This window comes from Polypterus senegalus, chromosome 7 (genome assembly GCF_016835505.1).
Source record: "Polypterus senegalus isolate Bchr_013 chromosome 7, ASM1683550v1, whole genome shotgun sequence".
Classification (NCBI taxonomy): Eukaryota; Metazoa; Chordata; class Cladistia; order Polypteriformes; family Polypteridae; genus Polypterus; species Polypterus senegalus.
Window position 1 is genome coordinate 122,544,651 of NC_053160.1, and position 23,895 is coordinate 122,568,545.

Here is a 23,895-nt window from a genome sequence, read left to right on the forward strand (position 1 = left end):
AGGAACTTAAATAAAATGTGTTAAATCAAGTGTAAAAACAGGTTGAAATGCACTCCTACACTAAAACCAATAGAAAAAGTCAGACATTGACTTAGATTGTTTATTGAATTCGTATTCATAATTACTCATAATATATTCATAATAACTCATAATTGTTGTTTCTTTAAAATGTCTGTGTGATGGATTTTCTCCCTAAATCTGAATGGTAAAATCAGTGATGCAAGGGAAAAAACAAAACTCGGGGAAATCAGCTGTAGAAGTACTTGTGGATGCCACTTCTCTAACTCTGAAAAGAAGCATAAAAATGAGAACATTATAGAATGCTTTACACTGTGAAAGCACAAATTACCTCTGCTTTCTGTTATGTTCTTTATAAATATCTTTTGCTTTTGGAAATATTCCTTGGTAATCACAAAGCAAATATGTCCACTAGCAAACTAGTAATGTTCACAGTCATTCTTGAACTTGATTACTGTAATTCAAAGGAGCAGCGCGCAAGAGCCTATCCTGGCATTACTGGGCATAATGCCAGAAAAGAGCATGGATATAATACCAGTCCATTGCAGGGCACACACTCACACTTGCACTCGCACTGGGACCATTTAACCAAACCTACAATGCTTTGAGAATAGTGGAGGAAGATTGGCATATCCTGAAGAAAAGCAAAGAGACACTGGGAGAACATGCAGACTTCACAGAGACAATAAGGTGCTGGATTTGAATCTAATACAGTGTCTATAAGGTGGCAGTACTGATCAGTGTGCACTACTATACCAAAGCTAAAATTTATATTAAGTATATTTTAACTAAATATCTCATATTTCCTAAACAACAGCAGTTACACTTACAGCCTTTTGTTAACTGCTATTGTAGCAGAGTGCAGAGAGTTCTTTATAGGCTCTCTGTGAGCACTTCACAGGCTGGGAGGTGCTAGATAACATGTGGTAACAGAGTGGGTGCAGTTGATGTTTGAGTGGAAGGAGCTTGTCAGCAAGGAAGGAAAATGCATCCTTTATATCAGGAGAGTTTGAGAAAGTGACTCTTTTAGTTTACACATAGATAACGAGCCTCACAAACATTACTGCTTGCCTGTATTGGGCATATTCTTAATGATAATGAAGAGTGTAATGATGATTATTGATTGATAGAGGGTTGCTCATAGTGTTCAGGTTTGGGTCATCCTCAGCCAGTCATGTCTTCCTCCCATTTGGTGTAATTTTTTGGTATCGTTTAATGTGATGCATCAGAATTAGAAAGTGAAATTATTACTGTTAGCAGGCATTTGAAGAGTTGTGTTGCTGTATATTGTTGTTTTAATAATTAAGTCACTTATTAGGATGGACCTGTGACACTTCTTCTGAGAGGACTCAGAGGCCTATAGGTGGTCATCCTTTTGTAATATGCACAAAAGTTTTCCAAACCGACATCTGCAGTGATTTTCATCCAGCATCTGCAAAGACATACGCATTATGTCAACTGGTGACTCTAAGTTACAATTATGAGTATGTGAGTGAGTGAATAAATGAATGGATGGATCCTGTAGTTAGCTGCTGCCCAGTTCAGTACTGTTTTCTTTCTACCTTACACTCGGTGCTGTTGGAAATGGCTGAACCCCCTAAGACCCTGAATTGGATTAAGCAGCTTTGAGAATGTTATGTAAATAATCCTATTTAAAACCCACCTTTTAAGTGAAACATATATATTATGAATATAATTTAAAATGCTAGTTACAAACATTTACAATTTGTACTACAACAGAGCAGATGTTTAGATTGATTAAATATAAGCCTATTCACCTTATTTATTGTAAAAAAAACTTAAAACATGTTTAATAATGCTATTTGTAATATGATTTAATAAGAGATTTGAACCATAGCAATCTTCCCTTTTCTTCATCTTCTTTGGTATTTTGTCTATATTCATTCTCATTATAGACCAAAGTTTAATAATCAGAATGACACTGTCATTGGTACTAACTGCAGTAAGTACTTCTGTGTAGTTTGTGGTCCATTTCTCTTGTGAAACCATTGCATAAAACTTAAACTGTTTCAAAACAATTAAAGCATGTGTTTAAAGTTTGTGAGAGAGCAACAATAATTCATTTACATTTATAGTCTTGTCACCTCACATATTCAGCATCATCGTAAATAAAGTAAACTGCATGGCATTGTCTAAACATAGACTCAGATCAGTATAGCACACTACTGAATTACTGAAACTGCAGAAAGAAAGCAGACAGATCTTGTGCAAAGTAAATTTAAATATATATTGCTCATCTGCATTTCATCTAACGGTTGCTAAATGTGTGCACCCTTAGGTTTATCATAGCAGAACAGTAACCCACTAGTTAATGAAGTTTTATAATTTCCATAACACTGTCACATTCTCTTGTCATCTTCCTGACATCTGTGTTAAGTAATTGGCAGGAATATGGAAACAACTGCTGAAGCATTAAAACTACAACGCTGCTGAAATTCACCAAAGGTAAAAGATGAACACTCAAAGGATAGAGAAAAAAAAAAACACAATAGGTAGATTTACAAACTTATTTTTTTACCATATTTCAGTAGTTAATGTTATCAATGCTATTCCTTTTTTCCAGAATTATGATTTAAAGACAAAGTAAAAATAACATCAATGTAAAAGAAAAATGAGGCAGTAAAAGGAACTGCAAAAAACAAGTAGCAATTACTGGGTTTATTGGATAGGTGAATAGATATAAAGTTTCCATTGTCTTGTTTATATAAAAAATGTACAGTATATCCTATTATACATGAAATATGTTGTTCAGTATACTATAAACTGTATCTGTCATGTACGGTTTATTAAAATGTTTGATTTCTTTTTAGGATCCCTACTACAGGTTCAATGATCTTATATATGGCTGGATTTCTCATGACAACTGGACATACTCAACAACCTTCTCTCTGCAATCCAGCTTCAGGTAAACAAAATTTAATGTTGAATTAATGACTCAGTGTGAGGGATACAAGTAGTTTGCAACTTCCTACTGACATATTACTGAATCACATTTGTGCATTTCTTTCAAATTCATTTTGCAAAAAGCGATGCTAGATATTTTTCAATAAGGAAGCATAACCACAGTAGAGTCTGAAGACACAAGATTAGGATGACTCTAGATCTGTGCTTGATTGTTTCTTGTACTTTCAGTTTTTTTTTACCTTTTAAACACTTAGTGTTTAGTAGAAAAGCTAATTCCTTAGTAATTGTCAAATAAACTGCTGCATTTTCTTCTTGAAAGTCTAGACTTTGCCTATTCAAATGGCAGCCCATGAACCACTTGTGGCCCAGAAGCAAACTCCGAGTGGCCCAGCCCATGTTCCCTCACGAGACGCAGATAAAACATGAGAAAAACACATTTTGCGATCCTTCAGAAGTTCCTACAGTAGTACAGACCATGTATGCAAGGAGCAGCGTAGCAACATTCAGCCCACAATGTAGGGCGTTGTTAGGTATCTAAAAGTGGTGCTATTAGTCTGTGATAGTATGACGACCTGTCGAGTAAGACACACAGGAGCCACTTCTCTGGGGGAATCTCTTCCTGCTCCCCTCCTACCCTGATCCTGTTACTCAGGAGGAGGTGCCCTGAGCCCCCACAAAGTGCTTTCCCAAGAGACTCCACCCCCCACAGCCCAGGCAGTGGCTAGATATGTCACAATATCAACATAATATGGGACGTGTAACAAAGCCATGTCTAAACAGACATGAGGTGATTTAAAACAAACCAGTTTTTCCTCATTGTGCAGTATTTGTTGTAATGATGTGTGTTAGTTACTGATATCACTTGTTATGGATTTGTGCACTGATAGCTTTAATAGCATTGATAATTCTTTTTTATTCTGTTAAATGCACTGTATTTAATGTTGCTTGATTTTACTGTGGGAATAATGTGAATAGGACTCTGGATGCCCATGGGATATATGGCAAATAAATTATTCAAATCAAAAAGCTGATATTTCACTAAACTGCTCAGAATCTCCATTGCACTCATTTTTCCCATAAAAAGATGGCATGATTTAATGCTGTGTACAGTATGTTTGTGTGATATTTATTATTTTATAACTGAATTTTTCAAATTGCTTTCTTGAATGTTTTCTCTGTTTCACTAAGTACTGCCAGAACATAAGATGACATACACTTTCTTAGTGAAGTTGTAACAAAAAGAATATTTATTAATGGAAGTATATAGTAAAAGTCATGGCTTTAAAATGTTTAAAGAAGCATTCGTCCAATTTACAATCAAAAATATGGTCACTTCTATTTATCACTGTAATTTGCCCTGAATAAGTGCATTGCTAAATTTCTTGGTGTCTCTTCTCTAAAACAATTTCCTGACTTGTGTCTGCTATTGCAGGCATATGTTTTGCTCCTGAGTTTAACATATGATAGCACAATGCATACATTTGTTACCACATTTGTAGTTGATATTTATTGTAGGAGATCCTTTGTTTATTATGTTTGTATATAATTTTTAAACTGTGTGATATAGGCAGTTCCTATATGAAAAAAATGTGAAGCAGTGGTAGCGTTTTATGGTCTTCTTTTTCTTATTGTAATATTTCAATGAAGGTTGCAGGGGAGGGCTAAATTAGTTTTAGGATAGCTGCAGTCCTTAAGGAATACATTGTTAGGAGACATATAACTGCTGGATACAACTGGTAGTCTTGTCCACTAGACAAACGATTCATTTACAGATTTGGTGATTCACATGAATATGTACTTTGATTAAAACACTTTTAACTGAAGAGCAGATATGATTGCTAAGAGCACAGTTGCATTATATTCCAGTTTTGCTTAATATTTTCCTAATTAGGGTGATGAAGGCATCCCTTTATCTGTCATGCAATGGAAAATTAAGTCTTAGAATTCGTCAAATATGTGATCTTATACTGAAGAGCTGTCTCTCAGTCAAGCAAGTTTTCAGGAAATAAATGTACACTGCTTAGCCAAAAGCAAAGCACCTTACATATTGCACTTCTAAAGTGATCATGCCAGTAATCGTTATATAAATGGCGTTTGGTAAAAAGGAGCTTTGGTGTTAAAGTTTGATTATTTTATGAATGCTTCACTGTAAAGTTAAAAATTACATGGTATAATATACTATAGCATATAATGTCTGGTTAAATGTTTCAAATAAATTAAAAAAAATTGTATTTGTCTTTAATTCTATTTACTTTTGGTATATAGCTATTCAGTGAAAAAATGTGGATTTTACAATACTGAAGAAATGGAAAATCAGGGTTTGCCAATTAGTTTGTAATTAAAATGAAAACAAGGATATAGTCTGGAAATTCCCCCCACCCCCCAGATATTAAAGCTTTTATTAGACATGTTTAAATAATGCAGCATGTCCACTGCAACACCACAGTTATCACAGATAGGCAGTCAGCTTCAGGGAAGCCCGTCACAAACAGCCTCAGACTCTAATTTCTGAGATTTTGTAAATGAATGCTATGACTGGAAAAGTTGCCTATTGTGATATAGCCGTAAGACTACATGAGAATTTAAAAAATGTTTGAAAATTAAATTTGTCTTTTCCTATTTCTGGGCGAATTAGGCTGTATTTGGAAGAGCAAATGGTATAATCATCATCACACAATGAAAGTATGTTAATGAGCTGGCCTAATTCATATAATAATAATTCATAGATCACTTAGATATCCTGATTTTGTTTTTTACTTTTTTTAATAAACTAGGGGGCTCTGCCCCCTGCTTGCTTCACTTGCCAACCACTGTGTTTGGTTAATCGGATATGCAATTTTAAAAGCTTTTTTTTTTCCTTTGGATTTGTTTCAATTTCATTATTTGCACTTTTACTTTAAAGTGTCAGTAAAAACAATATTTGGAATTACCTTTTCTTCAAGATTGCATTGAATTTTTATTCCGTTTTTGGAGATACATTGTAACAACGCAACACATAACTGCCCGTGAGTGAATATCGTTTATTTTTTCTAATAAATATTCTGACTTTTTCTAATGTTTGTCCCTATGATTTGTAAATTGTCATAGCAAAAACTGTTCTCACGAGAAACTGTAAACATTTTAATACAAATGGCATATCAAGATCTCCTTTGGTGATGTATGCTGCATTATCTTTCTTGTCGCCTGTTAAAATTTGCATTGCTTCTCTGAGATTCTAAATATACACCTGACCGAATTGTGTTTTCATCACAATTAAACTTGTTGTTGCTTTAATTGTTGCGTGACCACAGATTCTCATAACGTATGGTCCACTATAGTGTAAATCTATGTTTTGAGCATTGAATGACGCAAAGGTGAAAAGATTATTGTAGATTTGTATATTTTACCTGTAGTGTTTGTTGATTCTGCGGTGGGCTGGTGCCCTTCCTGGGGTTTGTTCCTGACTTGCGCCCTGTGCTGCCTGGGATTGGGTCCAGCAAACCCCTGTGACCCTGTTTTCGGATATAGCGGGTTGACAAATGACTGACTGACTGTTTGTGGACTTCACTTTCCCCAGACATCAAATATTTTAATTCTCTTGGATACGCTTCCTCATTGTGTAGAAACAATACTTTTCCCTGATGGCAACACAAATTAGATGATCTACAGGTCTCTGACTTAAATTTCAAAGTCTTACAATATTTCCATAGTTCTGACAGGTCACCTATGTCCATATATTCAACCTCTATTCTCCTTTCCGTTATTTCACCGAGTAATAATTTCTCTTTTATAGCGCTAATGAGTTCTTTACTATCTTTTTTTGATACCTTTGAATTTTTCTGCTTTTATATTCTGTAACTTGCTCTGCATGTATATCGCGCATACGTTTTTTTTTTTTGTGTCTTTTGAATTCCACTGTTTTCATTATCTCTAACCTGCTCTGCATGTGTTTCGCCCCCTTGTTTTAGAACATCTTTATGACGCTTTACTTTGTTTTCTACTCTTTCTCTTTTATTTCTGACCTAGCTTTGTCATGCTATTTTTTCAATTACACCTGGTCCGTGATGATTATTTTCCGTTTTTTCAAGTAATAATTTCCGTTGGCTTGCGCTAATGCGATCTTTACTATCTTTTTTTTGATACTTTCGAATTTTACTGCTTTCATATTCTTTAGCTTTCTCTGCATGTGTATTGTGCCATCCTTTTTTTGAGCCTTTGGAATTCCATCCATCCATCACTGTTTTCATAATCTCTTATCTGTATTTTTTTCTCTCCAACGCTTTTGGGTCTCTTTTCTCCACGCTGCTCTTTCTTCTTCGCTTAGTCATTGATGTTTCATCTAGAACATATTGTCCTTATATGCTTTATATGCGCTGAGAGCATAGGATCTGTGCCTGCTAAAAGCCTTTGCATGACTGAGACTTTTCATGACCGTGGTCTTATTTGAAAATGGTTGTAAGTAGTGCGTGACTTGCAAGAATCTCATGTTCCACAAGACGGTCCTAGGACAATCTCTTGGCACCAAGTCTCATGTTTAAGGTCCCCACAAGAAGCTCTGTGGCCAATATCTTTCGTCTCGCGGGTCTTTTAAATGTCTTCCAAGAAGATCACGTCTCGTCTCCCTGTTCTCTCTTCCAAGATTTTTTCTTTATAATAGAGAGATACAAAAAGCAGTTTTGATAACACTTTTAAAAATAATTATTGTTTTCTTTTAAATTAAGTACAAATCTTGTGTTAGATGTTTTCCATTTAATAGGAGTGTGTCCTAGTATTTCAGTGTATTGTAATTTATAGGTATATGTCATTCCTAGTATTGAGAATATAAATCTGTGTTCATATTCTTGAATATAAATCTGTGTTCATACCCTTGATAAGAATAATGTGGCTCTTCAAACAGTTAACTTTTATTTACAGTATTTACTTTATGAGAGTGGAATTTTTAAATGGACTCCTTAAAATGCAAAATATTAAACCAAGAACACATTTCTTATCTTTCACACACAGGCAGCAAAAAAGGGTTAACCTTATTCTTGAAGGCATTGATACAGTAGCAACTGTTTCTGTTAACAAAGTTCTTGTGGGGAATACCAACAACATGTTTCTGAGATATGTGAGTTAAGCTTGCTTTATTATAACTTGCTTCACACGTGAGTGGACATTTTGTTATGTATTCTATCTCTTTGTGTTCTTGTTTTAGAGTTTTGATGTAACAGATGTTATCAAAGAAGTAAATGTTCTAGAGATTGCCTTTACCTCTGCGGTTACATATGCAGCAGCACAGTGGAATGCTCATACTTCATATCCTGTACCTCCAGTGTGTTCACCACCAGTGCAAAAGGGAGAATGCCATGTCAATTTTATCAGAAAGGTAACAGCAACATTTTTGGATCTTGCTAACGTAGAAAATATATATGGTGTTAGAACGTTTTATTTTGAGTTTCATAAGCAAAGACAACACAGTAAAAAAAAAATAGTAATGGTAGGCAACAACATAGATCCCACCCCACCTTCCTAAAATCACCCTGTATAAAGGGGCCCTATAGGACTAAAATTACTGTTAAAGTAATGACTGGTACTTTATGTTGGGTTGGTTGGCAGCTCTAAATAGGTCTTCTGTAACTGTGTGCCTGCTAGAAAGTGTGCCCTTTGATAGCTCAAACTCTAATCAGTGTTGGGGCTTGCTGTTGGATTAAGCTTTGGAATTTTCAATGGCAATGTGATCATTAAATGACTTTATTGATCAGTTTGTGCATTATTATCTTTGTGTTGGTATTTCACATGTAATTCTGTTTAAAGTAAAAATTATTTTATTGAATGAACCCATCAACAAATATTGGCAAAATATGTGGAACAGTTAGGGTTTGTACTGACATAAACTTTTGCATCAACTGGATGTGACATCACTCATATAGGTTTATGTAATTGTTAATTCTGACCATGTGAATAAATACATTTTAATTGCTAGGTGTCTAATAAGCCATTACAGTTAAACATTTTAATGTAATTGGGTTTTATTCAACATAGGTTTAATTTACAAACTCTTCTATTAACTTGAATTTTCTTTTGTGATATATATAGAACTGCTCCATGACATTTTACCTGCTTATTCTAAATCTGGCATTGTAAGGACTTAACAGCTATATGACATTAATGTTAGTAGAGACTGCAAAAGGCAGTGTCGTCCTGAATTATCTGCTCTGTGGTAATACTGTTTGTCCTTGAAAATGTATCCTCTGTCCCAGAATAAAAAAGTACACCAGTATCCTATATAAATAACAGTAAATACCTATTCACTGTTCTACATTTATATGAGGGACAGCAAATTTAGCCGAACTGTTTTCTTCATAATAAATGTATCCATTGTCTTTAAGTTTCTGTCTTTTATATCTGGATCTTTCTTTCTTTGCTTTGTACCCACTGCCTTTGGTCTTTTGGCTCTATTTCCTTGACCACACTTGAATTTGGATTAGCTTAGGTGTTATATATTTTGTTTGTAAATATTTGCATATTCTTTGTACTCCTATGTTTGCTTTAATCTGGATGACTTCCTAAATACGTTGGCAACACTAAGGATAATTTGCATTGCAGCCCAAATATTTTGGTAGAATGTCTTTGAAAAATTTTGTTTCCACACAGAGGCCATTGTTTCAGCAGCTTCTGTCTTGGCCTTCATGTGCCTTCTGTGTAACCCAGCATCTAATTAGTCATCTAAATAACTTATATTCAGTGTCTGGTTTTTGACAGAAAGAAGTCCAATACGATTTAAAACTTTCCAACACTTTATTATGCAAGTTATATTAATATTTGTAACTAGCCGAAGCCTGCTGTAGCATATGGTGGTGTAAGAATAGGAACGGAAAACGGTGAGAAAGGAATTCAGTATAACAAAGGCTTAGGAAACCACCGTCGCAGTATAACGAAAATGGCAAGGAGCGAAACCAATGCCAGTGGTCGAGAGAGTACCTTCCTGTAGCAGGCTATGGAAAACATAGACATATATAGATAGACGCCCAGTGTTGCCCAGTCGACATGATAAGTCAGCGCGTCTGCACTATTGCGAGTGGTAAAAGTGCCATTTAAACTAATACAGGTAGACGTGGAAACCGGGTTTTCTGATGAAAAAACAATAACATTTTAAACAGTATCATTCACATACAACAGATTTTGGTGAATCGTTTACATACAATTATGTATATCCATATATACACTAATAATGGCAATTATTAAATAATTATTATTATTATTATTAAATAATTCCTCCCATGTAACATTTCTCGGACTGCTTTCTTCCATCTCCGAAACATTTCTAGACTTCGTCCTGTTCTTACGCAACACAGTACTGAAGTATTGGTTAATGCCCGAGTCACCTCACGTATAGATTACTGTAATGGTATTCCATCTGTCATCCCACAAAAACGTATCCATCGCTTACGATTTATTCAAAATTCTGCTGCCAGGATAATAACCTGCTGTTCTATATCCACTGAACATACTACACCTATTCTTTCTCAACTTCACTGGCTCCCTGTTAACTACAGATTACAATACTAAATACCGCTCTTAACATTTAAAGCTCTCCACAACCTCACTGAACTCCTACAGGCTGACACTGATCTCGCTCACTCCGATTCTCATCTGCAGCTGTACTTTCTGTACCACACATCAAACTCTGTGCTATGGGAGCTCAAGCGTCTCTCAAAGTGCATCTCAACTTGGGAATTCTTTTCTCTCTCATATACATCAGCTTGATTTCAATAACACATTTTAAAACTACCCTCAAAACTTATCTTTTCAAATTGGCTTACCAATTGTGAATTTTGCACTGTTACTGCCAGTTTTCTTTGTTTGTTTGCTAATTATTGCTGTTTGATTAAGAGCGACAGTAATGTGGAAGCAGGATTAGAGATGACGGGCGTGGCTCTGTCGTGTGTATCCCATGGTCTTAGAGTTGGTGGACGGGGCTCTCTGTCTTGCGTGCCCTTTCTTTCTTGCGTGCCCTTAATGAATTATATATATAGATTCCTCAATATGAAACATTACACTAATTTATATTAAACTTTGGCTGCCACATACTGTATTTGCCCAACTCGGAATTCTGCTCAGGTACAAAGCAATGATTTTGCATGTTAAAAGGAGTATAGTCCACCGTATTTATTGTGCAGACCTCATATGGCCTGTTAGAAACATACTGTATGCATGTCCAGATCATGAATTATATGAATTAAAAAAAGCATCCTACCCAGCACTGATTCATTAACATCACCTAGCACTTTGAGCCATAATTTGATGCTTCCTGTAGTTAATGTGTGTGTGTGTGTATTTAGTGTATTTATGTACTTTTTTCCCCTCTGTATACAGTATATATGTTTGTATGTACAGTATATGTGTGTGTGTGTATATATATATATATATATATATATATATATATATATATATATATATATATATGGTTTGGAAAGAGCAACATTCTACTTTTAAGCAGTTCTTACTCAATGTAGAGCTTATAGTATTGTATAGATTTAACACCAGTGCCCAAATCTTATAAGTGCCTGAAAATTAGAAATCAATTCTCACTGTAAATAAAACTTGTGTTTTTGTTACTTTTGGTGCTCTCCTTTTACCTTGTCTAATATTGTAGATTTTGCTTTTTTCATATATTATCCACATTTTATATCAAGTGGAATTGATAGGACATTCTCAGTATTATAATTTTTACTGTTGTTTTCAAATATTTTATTTAAAAATACTGTATGATGAATCCCCTGTCTTGTATGTATCCCCTTGATAACTATCATTTGTTTTTTGTTTTTTTAAATAGGAGGCAGTTATAGATTTTTTAACATTAAACTAGTGAACAAAAATTAAGCCCAAAAGAGTTTATTGCATCAAACCTTTAGATCTTTATATAGGAAAGGACCTCAAAACTGATTTGTTAGAATATATTCCATAGGTAATTACATAATCTACATAATTATTTACTACTTCACATACATTGTTGATTATCTCAATCAATGGAAAAGTGTTTAATCTAAAGCTTAATCACTTATGAAAAAGAATAATCTTCAATTACAAAAAGGTTATGATGAGAGCTTGTAATTCTCATCATTTCACTTCCTATCATGTTTATGTGACTTATTGTGTACTTAGCTGAAACACAACACCTATATGCATTCTTCAGATAAATGCATTTTTTTTATTTTAATTATTTTGGGCTCTCACAGTAGAAAATGTTTTACATGATCTAAAGTACACCATTGGTAGAATCAGAATGTAAAGTGTTTATAATGGAAAAAGGCCATACGGTGAAGGTTACAACATGAAGGTTTTATGTTTGGAGTTTATTTGCTTAAAGTAAAAATTCATGCCGTTAGCATGGTTTTTATTGTCTTTTTGTAGGAACAGTGCTCATTTAGCTGGGACTGGGGACCTTCCTTTCCAACCCAGGGAATATGGAAGCCTATTGAAATTGCAGCTTTTGATATTTTTCAGTTGGTGTATCTTACATCAGTTCCCAGTTATGGTATGTTTTTTAAGTTTGTGAAATATACAAACATTCATAATGTAATTGAATAAATAAATTTGCAATGCATCTGAGAGTCTGGTATTAAACAGCTGAAATGCAAACTATAATTCTTAATACATTTTTACTGTTTTGCTTAATAATCATTTTAGGGAAGGATCTGTTGTTAAATTGTGATTCTCTGGTGACTTTATATTTTAGTTCTGTGTCTCTCTTTTTAGATGTCAGGCATTTCTTCATTTGTAATGTTGGCTGCCTTGTAGTGTAGTCAAGAACATTCCATGTTTTTTCCAAGTTTTTGACTCTCTCTCTCTCTCTGCCACTGTTTGTCTGTTACCACTGTCTCTTGCCTACTTGACACTTGGTTCATAAATGGTTTTACTGTTTCCTGGTAGTGCATCATACTTTGCCAGTTCATGCTTCCTTCACTGTCATCACTCCCATTCTTTTATAGCCCTTAGCTCTGTTTCTGTGCCATGCTAGCATTAATAGACATACCCTTGCCCATTAGGTAACCTATCACAGCCCATATATGTGATTTAGGTAGTTAGAAATTCAAAAAAAAAAAAAAAAGATTTGTACTTGTATGCATGAGTGTTCCCTGTAGCGGACCAATATCTCTACCAGAGTTAGCTCTAGTCTTGTGCCTAAAATCGCTAAGGGTCTGCTTCAGGTCTCAGTCATTCTAGTTTTTAAATAAGCAAGTTCATTCAAAGCAGGTAGATGGCAAGTAAACTAGAATTAAAAACTATAAAACATGACTTAAATGGTAGCAATGATGTCCATGTGTTATCTGTGCTGTCTGCCTACATGCCTTTTTTTAAAGGTTTTATAATATCTTGCATTATTGCTGTTCATTATATGATTTATTTACAAAAATATGAAAATATATTGAGATATGCAATGTAATATATTTTATTGCATATATCTTCCTGTATTATTTACTTCTTCATACCTGACTTCAATTTCTAGCCCTTTCGCTTTCTTTTGATGTGATTTAGTCTCATCTACATTAATTTGCAGATCTCGTTTCACAGCAGTGGAGTATTGAAATTGAAGTGTACTTAGAATTACTTACTCTGAGAAAAGTTGAAGGAAACGTGATAGTCCAGATTCCCAAACTAGAAACCCTGGAATTGCACAACTTCATACTTCAGCCAGGGGAGAGTACAATCAGACTCATCCAGGCTATAAATGAGGTAAGCTTGTATAAAGAAGTTGAGAATGGAGCGTGTGGAATAGTTTTGTATTTACTACATTTTTATGCAAGTACATATTTTATAAATTTATTAACATGACAGATGGTGACCAGATGAAAAGATTATTTGAATATTTCATTTTATATTTGATAAATTTAACATACTGGAATAATGCTTTATGGATTACAAACCAGGGCATTGATGTATTTTCACAGTTAATTTCATAACAATGCATACTAATTGGCTTCATTCAGTAAAGAGAATCCGCCACTTCCAGGTCTTGAGTAGCTCTTCAGTAAAACAAACTAGTAAAATACTATAGCCGTCTCTTGCATAGTCCATTGCCTTGTCTAATTTTAAACACCTCCAAGAGGTGAAACATAACGATACATTAAGCAAATGTTAACTTGTTCTTTCTTTGTATATGGTCTTCTGTGATCCATGTAGGAAGACACATAATGGACAAGTTATCTAGCTGTAAATGTAAATGAACAAAAATAAACCTGTGTGGTTTTGATGGTGTTTTTTTGTCTTGTTTCCTGTGACATACAACTTTTAATTTGATAATATCCACTTTAATCTCTTCGTTTATTTCATGATTAAATACAAAATTTCTACTTTAATCTCAAAGTTTCCAATTCAATCTCATAGTTTATTCTGTCATTAAAGTAGAATATCTTAAACTTCATCTTAAATTCGATTTAATTTACTAGAGTTTGTCAAACCCCTTTGTAACTAAAGTAGCAAGTAGCTTCATATTCTAAGTGCTTCCCAACCCAGTCATCAATTGCTACGGTCTTCTTATCAGACTTCCTCTTGTGCTGAGAGGAGCTGCAGGCAGGAATCATCACACAGAATACATTAAATTCATGATATTACAGCTGTCTGAACATTTAGAATACTAAGATTTTTACGTTTTAATCGTGAAATAAATTAAAATGAATTGAAGCATCTATATTACATTTTACAGAAGTGTTAAACTTCATTTAAATAATGTATACTGTTAATAATTTAGCATGTGGGGACACAGTGTCTGAGCAGTATTGCTGCTGCCTCACAGTAAGGGGGTCACGTCCTTGGTGTTCCCTGCTTGAAGTTTACATGTTTTTCTGGTTGGTTTCCTCTGTGTGCTTCAGTTTCCTTCCAAAGCCATGCAGATTAGGGGATTTGGTGATGGTAAATTGATGCTAGTGTATGTGGGTGGTCATATTCACCTTGCGATGAGCTAGCGGCCCATCCAGGCATTGTTCTTGCCTCACACCTGATGCTTACTGGGACAGGTGTGACCTTGGTGTGATTGGATGTATAATGAAGATTTTTCATTATTCCTTAAAAGTTCTGAACACTCAGTGTTCTAAGTTTATAGCTAGTTTTACTTTCACTAGGACATTTATTGGTTATGTGGAGAAAGGAAAAGAAAGGATAAGAACTGTGGTGTTTTACATAAAAGGTGCCCTCCATGCTATTTGGGACAAAGACACATTTTTCTGTGATTTACTCCTCTGCTCCGCAGTTTAAAAATGACAAATCAAACAATTCAGATGTGATTAAAGTGCACATTGCAGACTTTAATTTAACGGTGTTTGCATACATTTTGGTTGTTGGTTCTATGTTGAATATCCCTTGCATGTGATAACTGCTTAAATTCTGTGTTTCATAGACATCACCAGGTCCTGAGGATCCTCTCTGGTGTTGCTCTACCAAGCCTCTAATGCAGCCATCTTCAGCTCCTGCTTGTTTCGGGGCTTCACCCATTAAGATTTCTCTTCAGCCAACAGAAAACATGCTAAATTGGATTTATATTGGATGACTGGCTTAGTGATTCAATAATTTTACATTTTTTAGCTTATAAAAACTTCAGTGGGCCTTAACCATATTTTTGGTATCATTATCTTATTGTAGGATGAAGTTGTCCAATGAGTTTGGAGTCATTTACTGGAACTTGTGCAGATAATGCTTCTGTACATCTTAAAATTCATTGTGCTTTTGCCATCAGCAATTACATTATCAATGAAGAGAAGTGTGCCAGTACCTGTGGCAACCATACATATCTAAACCATAACACCCCTGCCACCATGTTTATTGAACAGATGAGGTGATATGCTTTGGAGCTTGGGTAGTTTCTTTTAGTTTGCACATTTTGGTCTTGCCATTACTCTGATACAGGTTCATCTTTGTTTCGTTTTTCCACAAGATGTTTTTCCAGAATTCTCAGAATTCTTTTCAATACTTTTTCACAAACTGTAATCTGGCTATTCTGTTTTTGTGACTAACTAGTTGTTTGCATGTTATATTGTAGCCTCTGTATTTCTATTCATGAAGTCTTCTGCAGACAGCAGTCCCTGACACATACACATCTGCCTCCTGAAGACTGTTTCTGATGTGTTGGATAGGCATTTAGGGCTTTTTCTTTAGGATTCTTCAGTCATCAGCAGTGGAGATCTTTCTTGTCCTACCAGTCCGTTTGTGATTATTGAGCTCAGTGTGTTATTTTTTCTTAACGATATTCCAGACAGTTTATTTAGGTAATCCTAAGGTTTCACCAATGTCTCTAATTGTTTTATTCTTATTTTCCAGTCTCATAATGGCTTCTTTGACTTTTATTGGTACAGCTGTTGTCCTCATGTTAAGCAAATGCAACTACAGATTCCAAAATCAGAAGCAAGCCCAAATATCTTATACCTTCATTATTGAAGCAATTAAACACACCTCAGTAATTTTAAACATGCCACCTGTGAAACCAATTATCCCAAACGTTATGGTTGCCCGAAATGGAGGTTGGGGGGCCATGGGTAAAAAGTGTTATGTAGTGTTCACTTTAATCACGACTGAATTGTTAGATTTGTAATTTTAAACTGTGGAGTAGATGGGTAAATCAAGGAAAAATGTGTCTTTGTCCCAAAGATTATGGGAGGGTAATGTTGTGTGGTAGAAATCAACATCTTAAATAAAGAAAGAAACTTGTCCTCTAACGGGATAAATCAATAATTAGGCAGAAGAAAGGCTTGTCCCTCTGCGTCATTTATTACTATTCAGCTAATGCTTGAACAGGGAGCCTTTTTCTGCAGCATGATTAGAATGGTTGGAGAAACAAAGGATAGAGGTTAACGTTATAAAGTATTGAATTTACATACAGTTTCAATCAATGCATACATTTTACTCTAATTGGTTTGTTGGTTTACACATCAGATAACTAAGAAAATAAAAGTCTGTTTTTGTTATACTCCTGTTCCTCCTGTATTGTTCGGTTTAGCCATTACCCTTGAAATTTCTGTGTATGTGGCAGCTGTCCATTCTGGTTATTCACAGGAAAATCTGCTGACGTCTTAGTCATCTTTCAGTACAGAGTGTAGATCATCTTTGTCTTTGTCGTTCACTTGACATTTATCTGGTTTCTGACAGTTATTAACCTTTTATGCTGTTTCTTTAAGAAAAATGCTATATTTTAATATGGAAAGCATATCAAAACACTTAATCCTAAATGACGGTGTGACCCCTAAGTCTAATTTTTCTTCTACACTAGTTAAAATAAAACTCTTGCACAAAATGCTAGCACGGGAAATGCTACACTTTATTTATAGGCATGAGAAACATTTTCCTTTTATCTTTGAGCTGAGACAAGAATGTTTTATCCAGTCTGTCTTACAGATATATTAGGGTAGTTAAGAAAATACCACTACTAATGTTAAGAGTAAAATAGTTTGGTTTTGAAACAAACATGTTTGTGTTTTCTTCTAAGCTTTTGAACACTTCTTATATGTCGGTTTTCCATTTATCATATTATTCTTATATCAACTCATTTAACGAAGAGTTCTTGCAAACTGTGTGTCATTGAAACTTAGTCTTCACAGGGATTATGTTGAAAATAAAACATATTTGTTTTTATTGGTGGTGCTTCTCCTGAGTTTATGCTCAACATATTTGGATTACTCCAGTATGATTTGGTTCTGTGTTAGAAGCCACTGTCATTTGTCGATGTTGTTGTTTTTATATACAGGTGTTATTTCTTTATAAATGACCTGTTTATAAGCTGTTTTGGCTGAGAATGGGACTCTGATTTTTCATTAAAACAGCTAATACGATTCCAGCACAAATATCATTGGAATATAAGTTGGTCTTCATAAAAAAATATAGCTGCAATAGAAATGATTTAACTTTTCTAAAACAAGTCTGCCTAATGAGAAGAAGGAAACTACAAAAAAAAAAAAATCTGACAGCAGCAGAAGCTTTGTTAAGTGAAATGTAAGAAGAAGGAAGCACCAGTTAAAGTTTTCAGATTTAACATAAAAATAAACCAGGTTACGATAGTATTCACAAAGTATAACCATTTTGTAAAATTCTTTGTACTTCACAAAGATTTTTGATGTTCTATTTGCATATTTATACTGATGAAATATAACACTGCATTTTTTGCATTTTACATCTTTGCACTTGTTAAAACCATTTTTAACTTATGTTTTAAAGAGTGTTCGTGTTGATTTATGGTGGCCTCGTGGACTTGGAGAGCAAAATGGGTACGATATTGTAATCAACATTTCTATGAATGGGCACAGTATTGAAAGCAGGAAGAAGGTGAATATTTTGTTTTACCGTTTTGCTTTATTGAAGCTGTGTATTTTGATGTATTTAAAGAGCTTCTGCCAAAAAAAAACAAACAAATTTCCCACCCTAGGGGGTGAATAAAGTTAGTTCTCCCCCTCCCTGTCTCTCTCTGTCTCTCTGTCTGTTTGTCTATCTGCCGCCCCCCACCCCCAAATGCATATCTCTCTTGTTTTATTTTCTGCAGTAAGCCTTGTATGTTACATTGAACCACATAGATTTTGTGGGTTGTTTAAACTGAGAAAATGTCTTGTAATAGTTTTCTTTTTGTCTCTTAATTGCTCCCACTATTTTAAAGTTTTAACTCTATGAACAATGTTTAGTTATGTACTTTCAATCTGAATAGTTTAAATTATTTAAACTAACCTAGGTCCTCAGTTAAGGAAGTGTCAGGTGTTGTATAAATCCATAAATTGATGGGTTGATATTAGTAAGCATCAAAATAAACAGTAGTGTCAGTAATTTTTGACATATAATTTTAGCACATCATATTCCTGTGAACAATCTACAGCCTGATGAAATACCTCTCTTTTCTTGAAGCAAAATGCTTTTCTCAGCCCGTGATCATTTGTTCACAGCTCTAAAATGGGTGGGGTCCCTTGTCACACATTTAGTTTCAGCACTGTGTTGCTATGCTGTTGCATGCACTGCACTGTAATTTGATCATTGGAAAAGCCATACATGCAAACTGCTAGCAATGTCAATTTATTTAAATAGCACATTTAAAACAACATAGTAATGCTGTGGCCAACGTGCTTTACAATAATAGAATAAAAGAAAAACAAAACAATTAACATAAAAACAGAAATAAAATATATGAACATAAAATAAGATACATGATAAATACAAATAATGTTATATAATCACAAAGAGGAAACCATCAGTATTACTGAAGGTCACAGAATAGAAGTGAATAGAAATGAGTCTTTAATCTTGTTTTGAACAGTTCAATTGTAGACGACTCCTTTATGTGATGAGGTAAAGAGTTTCACAGGCGAGGCGCAGCAGCTGCAAAGGCCCTGTCCCCCTTGGTTTTACACTTGGTACGAGGGACGACCAGAAGATCTAAGCACTCTGGATTGCTGGTGTAAAACACACAATTCAGAAAAATAAGCAGGAGCAAGCCCATGTAAAGATTTAAAAACTAGCAGCAAGATTTTAAAATCAATTTGAAAACTGAGAGACAGCCAGTGTAAAGAAGCTAAAATAGGAGAAACAGAGTCATACTTTCTTGCTCCAACCAGAAAGCAAGCGGCAGCATTTTGGACCAGCTGTAACCTGTGTATCAGAGCACCTACAAAACCTTGCGAGAATCAAGCACATGGCACTCCATAAATGGATGATGCTTAAGCCTGCAGTGGACTGGGCACTATATCATAGAGAAACTATGGTGCATACTTTTAGACTTTGTCTCTCCTGCTCCTCATCCTCCACCACCGACTGCCTTATTCTTCCAAACACAAATGCTCTTACATGGAGTGGGATTTTGGGGGATCTGTAAGCTCCCTCCCACCACTTGGATACATTTGTTTTACTTGGAAAAATTTAATGGAAGACAACGGCCAAATGTATTTTCAACCCCCCTGCTTAAGAAACCATATATAAAATCTCTTTAATAACAAGGAACATCATTAGACAACCTTAGACTTAAGACTTACCCTGTAGTGAAATGTTTGTTGTCTCCATAGTAATACATTTATAGTATCCTTAAAAATAGTGGTAAAGTGCCAACTTACCTATTCTAAGTCAATGGGTAACTAATGTTATATACTATTTGAAACTGGAGAAAAATCAAGTTCACACTTAGAGGATCTGTATAAAACATTTTCAAAACCTGTCAGGATCTAATCAATAGCATTTTAGAATAAGCATTTAAATTGAAGAAGCAGATTCTCTCCCCTGTTTTACTCCTTTTATCTTTATTCATTTATTATTTTATCTATTCATTTGTCTTTACCAGTATAAAGTTTTTCACTGCTGGCCCAGCTCTCTTTCTCAGGGGTGGGGATTGATTTGTTTTGAACCTTTTTCTTTTTTATTTTTGTAAAACTCGAGTTATGTGTATGGAGTGTCAATAAAATTAAAATATACTTCAAAAAAAATTTGGTAAAGTCTAAGCTCCTGGCAGTTTCATGACAAGTAACTATTTTAACTAAACTATGAAATCATATGTATATCTACTGCCATTAGTAAAAACGATATTGCATCAGTTTTCTGCAAGAAGATAAACAGTAATCTTAACAACATTACAACTATAATCTTGATAAGTATAACTAGGACCTAACTTTTTATAGCTTTTTAAATGCCTGCTTCAGTACTTTCAAATGAATAGTTTTGGGGTAGTGCTGTACTTCTAAACAATCTGTATCCAGTTTGATTAGAAACACCAGAAAAACTGGCCTGTCTAGTATATGCTGAATAATTGCTACAATGGTGCCTAGTACAGTTATCTAATAATTCAAGCACAGTTTTTACTCACTGTAAGCACATTGTTACAATTGCAGACAACACAAACATATTATTTAAGAGTATTCTTTAAATGTGCATTTTTTTCATAAATCTGTGCTGCTGTAACATGCATCAAATACTGACTTCAAGAATATTTCACAAATAAATTGCACATATGGATGTGCTGTTGAAAGGTGCAAAATAATATTAATGTCATTTTTTTCATACAGTCCTAAGTAATCCTATATCAGTAGCAGTTAAACATTATCTGTAAATCCTACAAATAGTTGTTTCAGAGAAAGGTCATTATTTCTTTATTTTAAATTATTTTGAAGCTTAATGCTGTAGTTATTAACTATCATAGAAAAATAAAAACCTTGCAGTGGTCAAGTGTGTGATATATAAGTTACTGTCTTTGACTGACAAAGCTTATCACACCATACAATTTGAGGTGTTATGCATACCACAACTGCTCAATGACAGTTGCCTTCTGTTTACTGATGTCACGGGTGTCATTTAGGTGTACACGGAAAGCACAGATGTTGTAAGCTTCATATTTGATTTTAATTTTTTCTAAAATCTTCATTGTGGTATTTATTTTACATGTACAGTGCCATCTATAATGCACTGTTATAATGTTAGACATTATAATACATGTTACAGTCTTTTAGTTCTCATTAGGTGTCTGTTTCATGCAACTTCTTGATCTGCTGAAGTTGCTTACACATTCCAAATTTTTATAGTCTGTATTACAAAAACAGTGTACATTTACAGCAGAGACAATGTCTAGTACTGACCAGAAAATGCTGCTATAAAACAGGTTTAATTTGATTGGTATATTAACAATGGTTTATAAGAATGCTGGTTGCTAGAGTACATTGGATGGCTCAAATATTAATGTGTCAGAGCAGAGATTAGGGCAATATGTATTTAGGACAGTATTTAACACATTTTCACCATTAAAATGTATATACAGTAAATGCATTTAATACCCCTATGGTATATAGCTTGCCGTGTACTATAGAAACCTTCATCTAATATAATGCGTAGACGTGTCTCCTTGTTTGTCACAATTTATAACACAGCAAATAGCTGTTAAGGTCATCTCAAGTGCATAATTACTATGCAGAAAAATGTCAATCTCTGATTATGGAGGTAAAAAAGTACTTGAGGTCTAGCTGTAGTTCTCTAGCAAACAAGGTAACAGAGTGGCACTGAAAGTGAGAAGATTTCAGGTTTTTTAAATAAGAATCAAGGGAACAAGGAAGTAAGACTGATGATGAAAGCCAAATTGTGCTATTTAAAGGAGTGAGTAAGCAGAATGGGAAGAACAGATAGTTAAAAGATAATCAGAAAGAGCACTGGGCTCTGTACTACATGGGGTGTAGGGCTGAGACATGGTGGTGAGTAAGCAATGGGAATGATTCATAAAATAAGGCACATATTATATAAGGTGGGTCATATTCCTTTCACAAAAATTTATTCATTCCACTTATACATTTTGGCTGTGTTCTGCAATGTTTTTTATTCAAATGGATGTCAGTGTATATTTTTAAGTGATCCATGAAATGTATCTGTCTGATTCAGAAAATTGCACATGTACAGCATCTGTGTCTTGTTGCACTTTGTTGTTTTCACTCTTAAACTAAAAATTACTCTTTAGTTTGAAACTTTTTAGGTGCAGTGCATCATGTATGTCTGCTCCACGCATATATATTTATGCAAGTTTTTTTTTTTTTTGACTATGAGACTATGTTAAGCAGACTTCAGGTTTATTAAAAAAAGGATGAAATTAATTCAGTACATTTGCAACCGTGTCTGTATCATCATTAAAATCTACTGATTGAACATTACTTTGCCATTATTATTTTGTTTCTTTTTTGTTTTTTTGTTAATGTGATAGATCACACCAATATTTTTACTGTTAACATTTACTGTCAATGCATATGTAGAAATATTGTTGAAATATTACTTAACTATATATATATATATATATATATATATATATATATATATATATATATATAGTAAGATTTTTATGCATGAACACTTTCATTGATGATAAAGTAGCTTTTAGCAGGTGAGTTGTTGAAATTTGGGAAAGCTCTTGGTCCACAGCCATAAATACGTGTATGTGACCTCAAGAGTTTAGAGATCACCCAATGGTGGGCCGGAGTCATTCTAAAAGGACTATAGCAGTGTTTCTATAGTAGAATGGTATTTTTATCTCTGAGATGATCAGCACTAACATTTAGTTAATATGGAGTTTCTTACATGAGTGATAGTTATTTTTCTCAAACTGCAACACTTTTGTGCACAATATAATAAAGGAAGGTAAAACATTACTGTATGTCCTGCATCTGTAAAGATTTTGAGCACACTTTTTAAAAAGGTGTCTTTTGTCTGCATTTGTCTTCCACCGATATTTTCCAAAGGAATTGAAACTGTAGTGGTATTTGAAAGCCCAGCAAGCTGTGATGCATGGTGTGTTCTGAGACCTTTATCTCATTGCCATGACTGCATAATATGTATATATCTATCTATATATATATAATATATCAATATATATATTTGCCACCTGCTTGCTTTGCTTGCCCAGCCCCTCCCTGTGGCGCACAACACACCATCCACTTTACGTCTCTGCTGCTCACGTTGTGAAGGGGTGTGTGACTGAATGTGCGCTAAGGAGATGCAGTTGGATCAACTGCTGTGCTGCTGCTGCTGAGCTGGGTGTTCTGTTTGTTGCGCTGTGTGTCGATCATTTAAAAGCCTGTACAGCAACTGTTCTTTGCTTTCACTACCTTGTCTCGTGGAACATTAAAGTTTCTCTCGTGGGAAATTAAAGTGTCTCTGAGAAAATCACATAAGCTACAAGAGACTTTTGTAAAGGCAAAATTCATACCCTCCCACAGAACAGGATAGACGTTCTGAAGGGCAGGGCTGAACGCACGCTAAGGAGATGCGATCAGATCAGCTGCGCTGCTGCTGCTGCTGTCGCAATATCTCTCTATTATAAAAAAAAATCCTGGGAGGTAGACTAGAGAGACGAGACGTGATCTTCTCGGAAGACAATGTGGCGTCCTGCGAGAGACACTTTAATGACACGAGAGACAAAGCAGTGAGACAACATTTAAAACAAGTTCACGGACATCTAACCAAGCAGTTGTTGGAATGCTTTTGGCAGACAGACATCATGTGCTCCCAGCT

The 23,895-nt window shown here is 34.6% G+C and overlaps 1 protein-coding gene across 1 annotated transcript in view; it reads left to right on the plus strand.

The window, feature by feature from the left end:
• Positions 1-23,895, plus strand: part of manba (mannosidase, beta A, lysosomal) — a 51,328-nt gene that overhangs the window by 7,747 nt on the left and 19,686 nt on the right. Inside the window, exons 2-7 of the mRNA XM_039759227.1 lie at positions 2,850-2,944; positions 7,927-8,032; positions 8,120-8,290; positions 12,319-12,442; positions 13,466-13,641; positions 18,106-18,213. Of these exons, the coding sequence (XP_039615161.1) occupies positions 2,850-2,944; positions 7,927-8,032; positions 8,120-8,290; positions 12,319-12,442; positions 13,466-13,641; positions 18,106-18,213 (780 nt within the window). The remainder of the gene's footprint in view (positions 1-2,849; positions 2,945-7,926; positions 8,033-8,119; positions 8,291-12,318; positions 12,443-13,465; positions 13,642-18,105; positions 18,214-23,895) is intronic.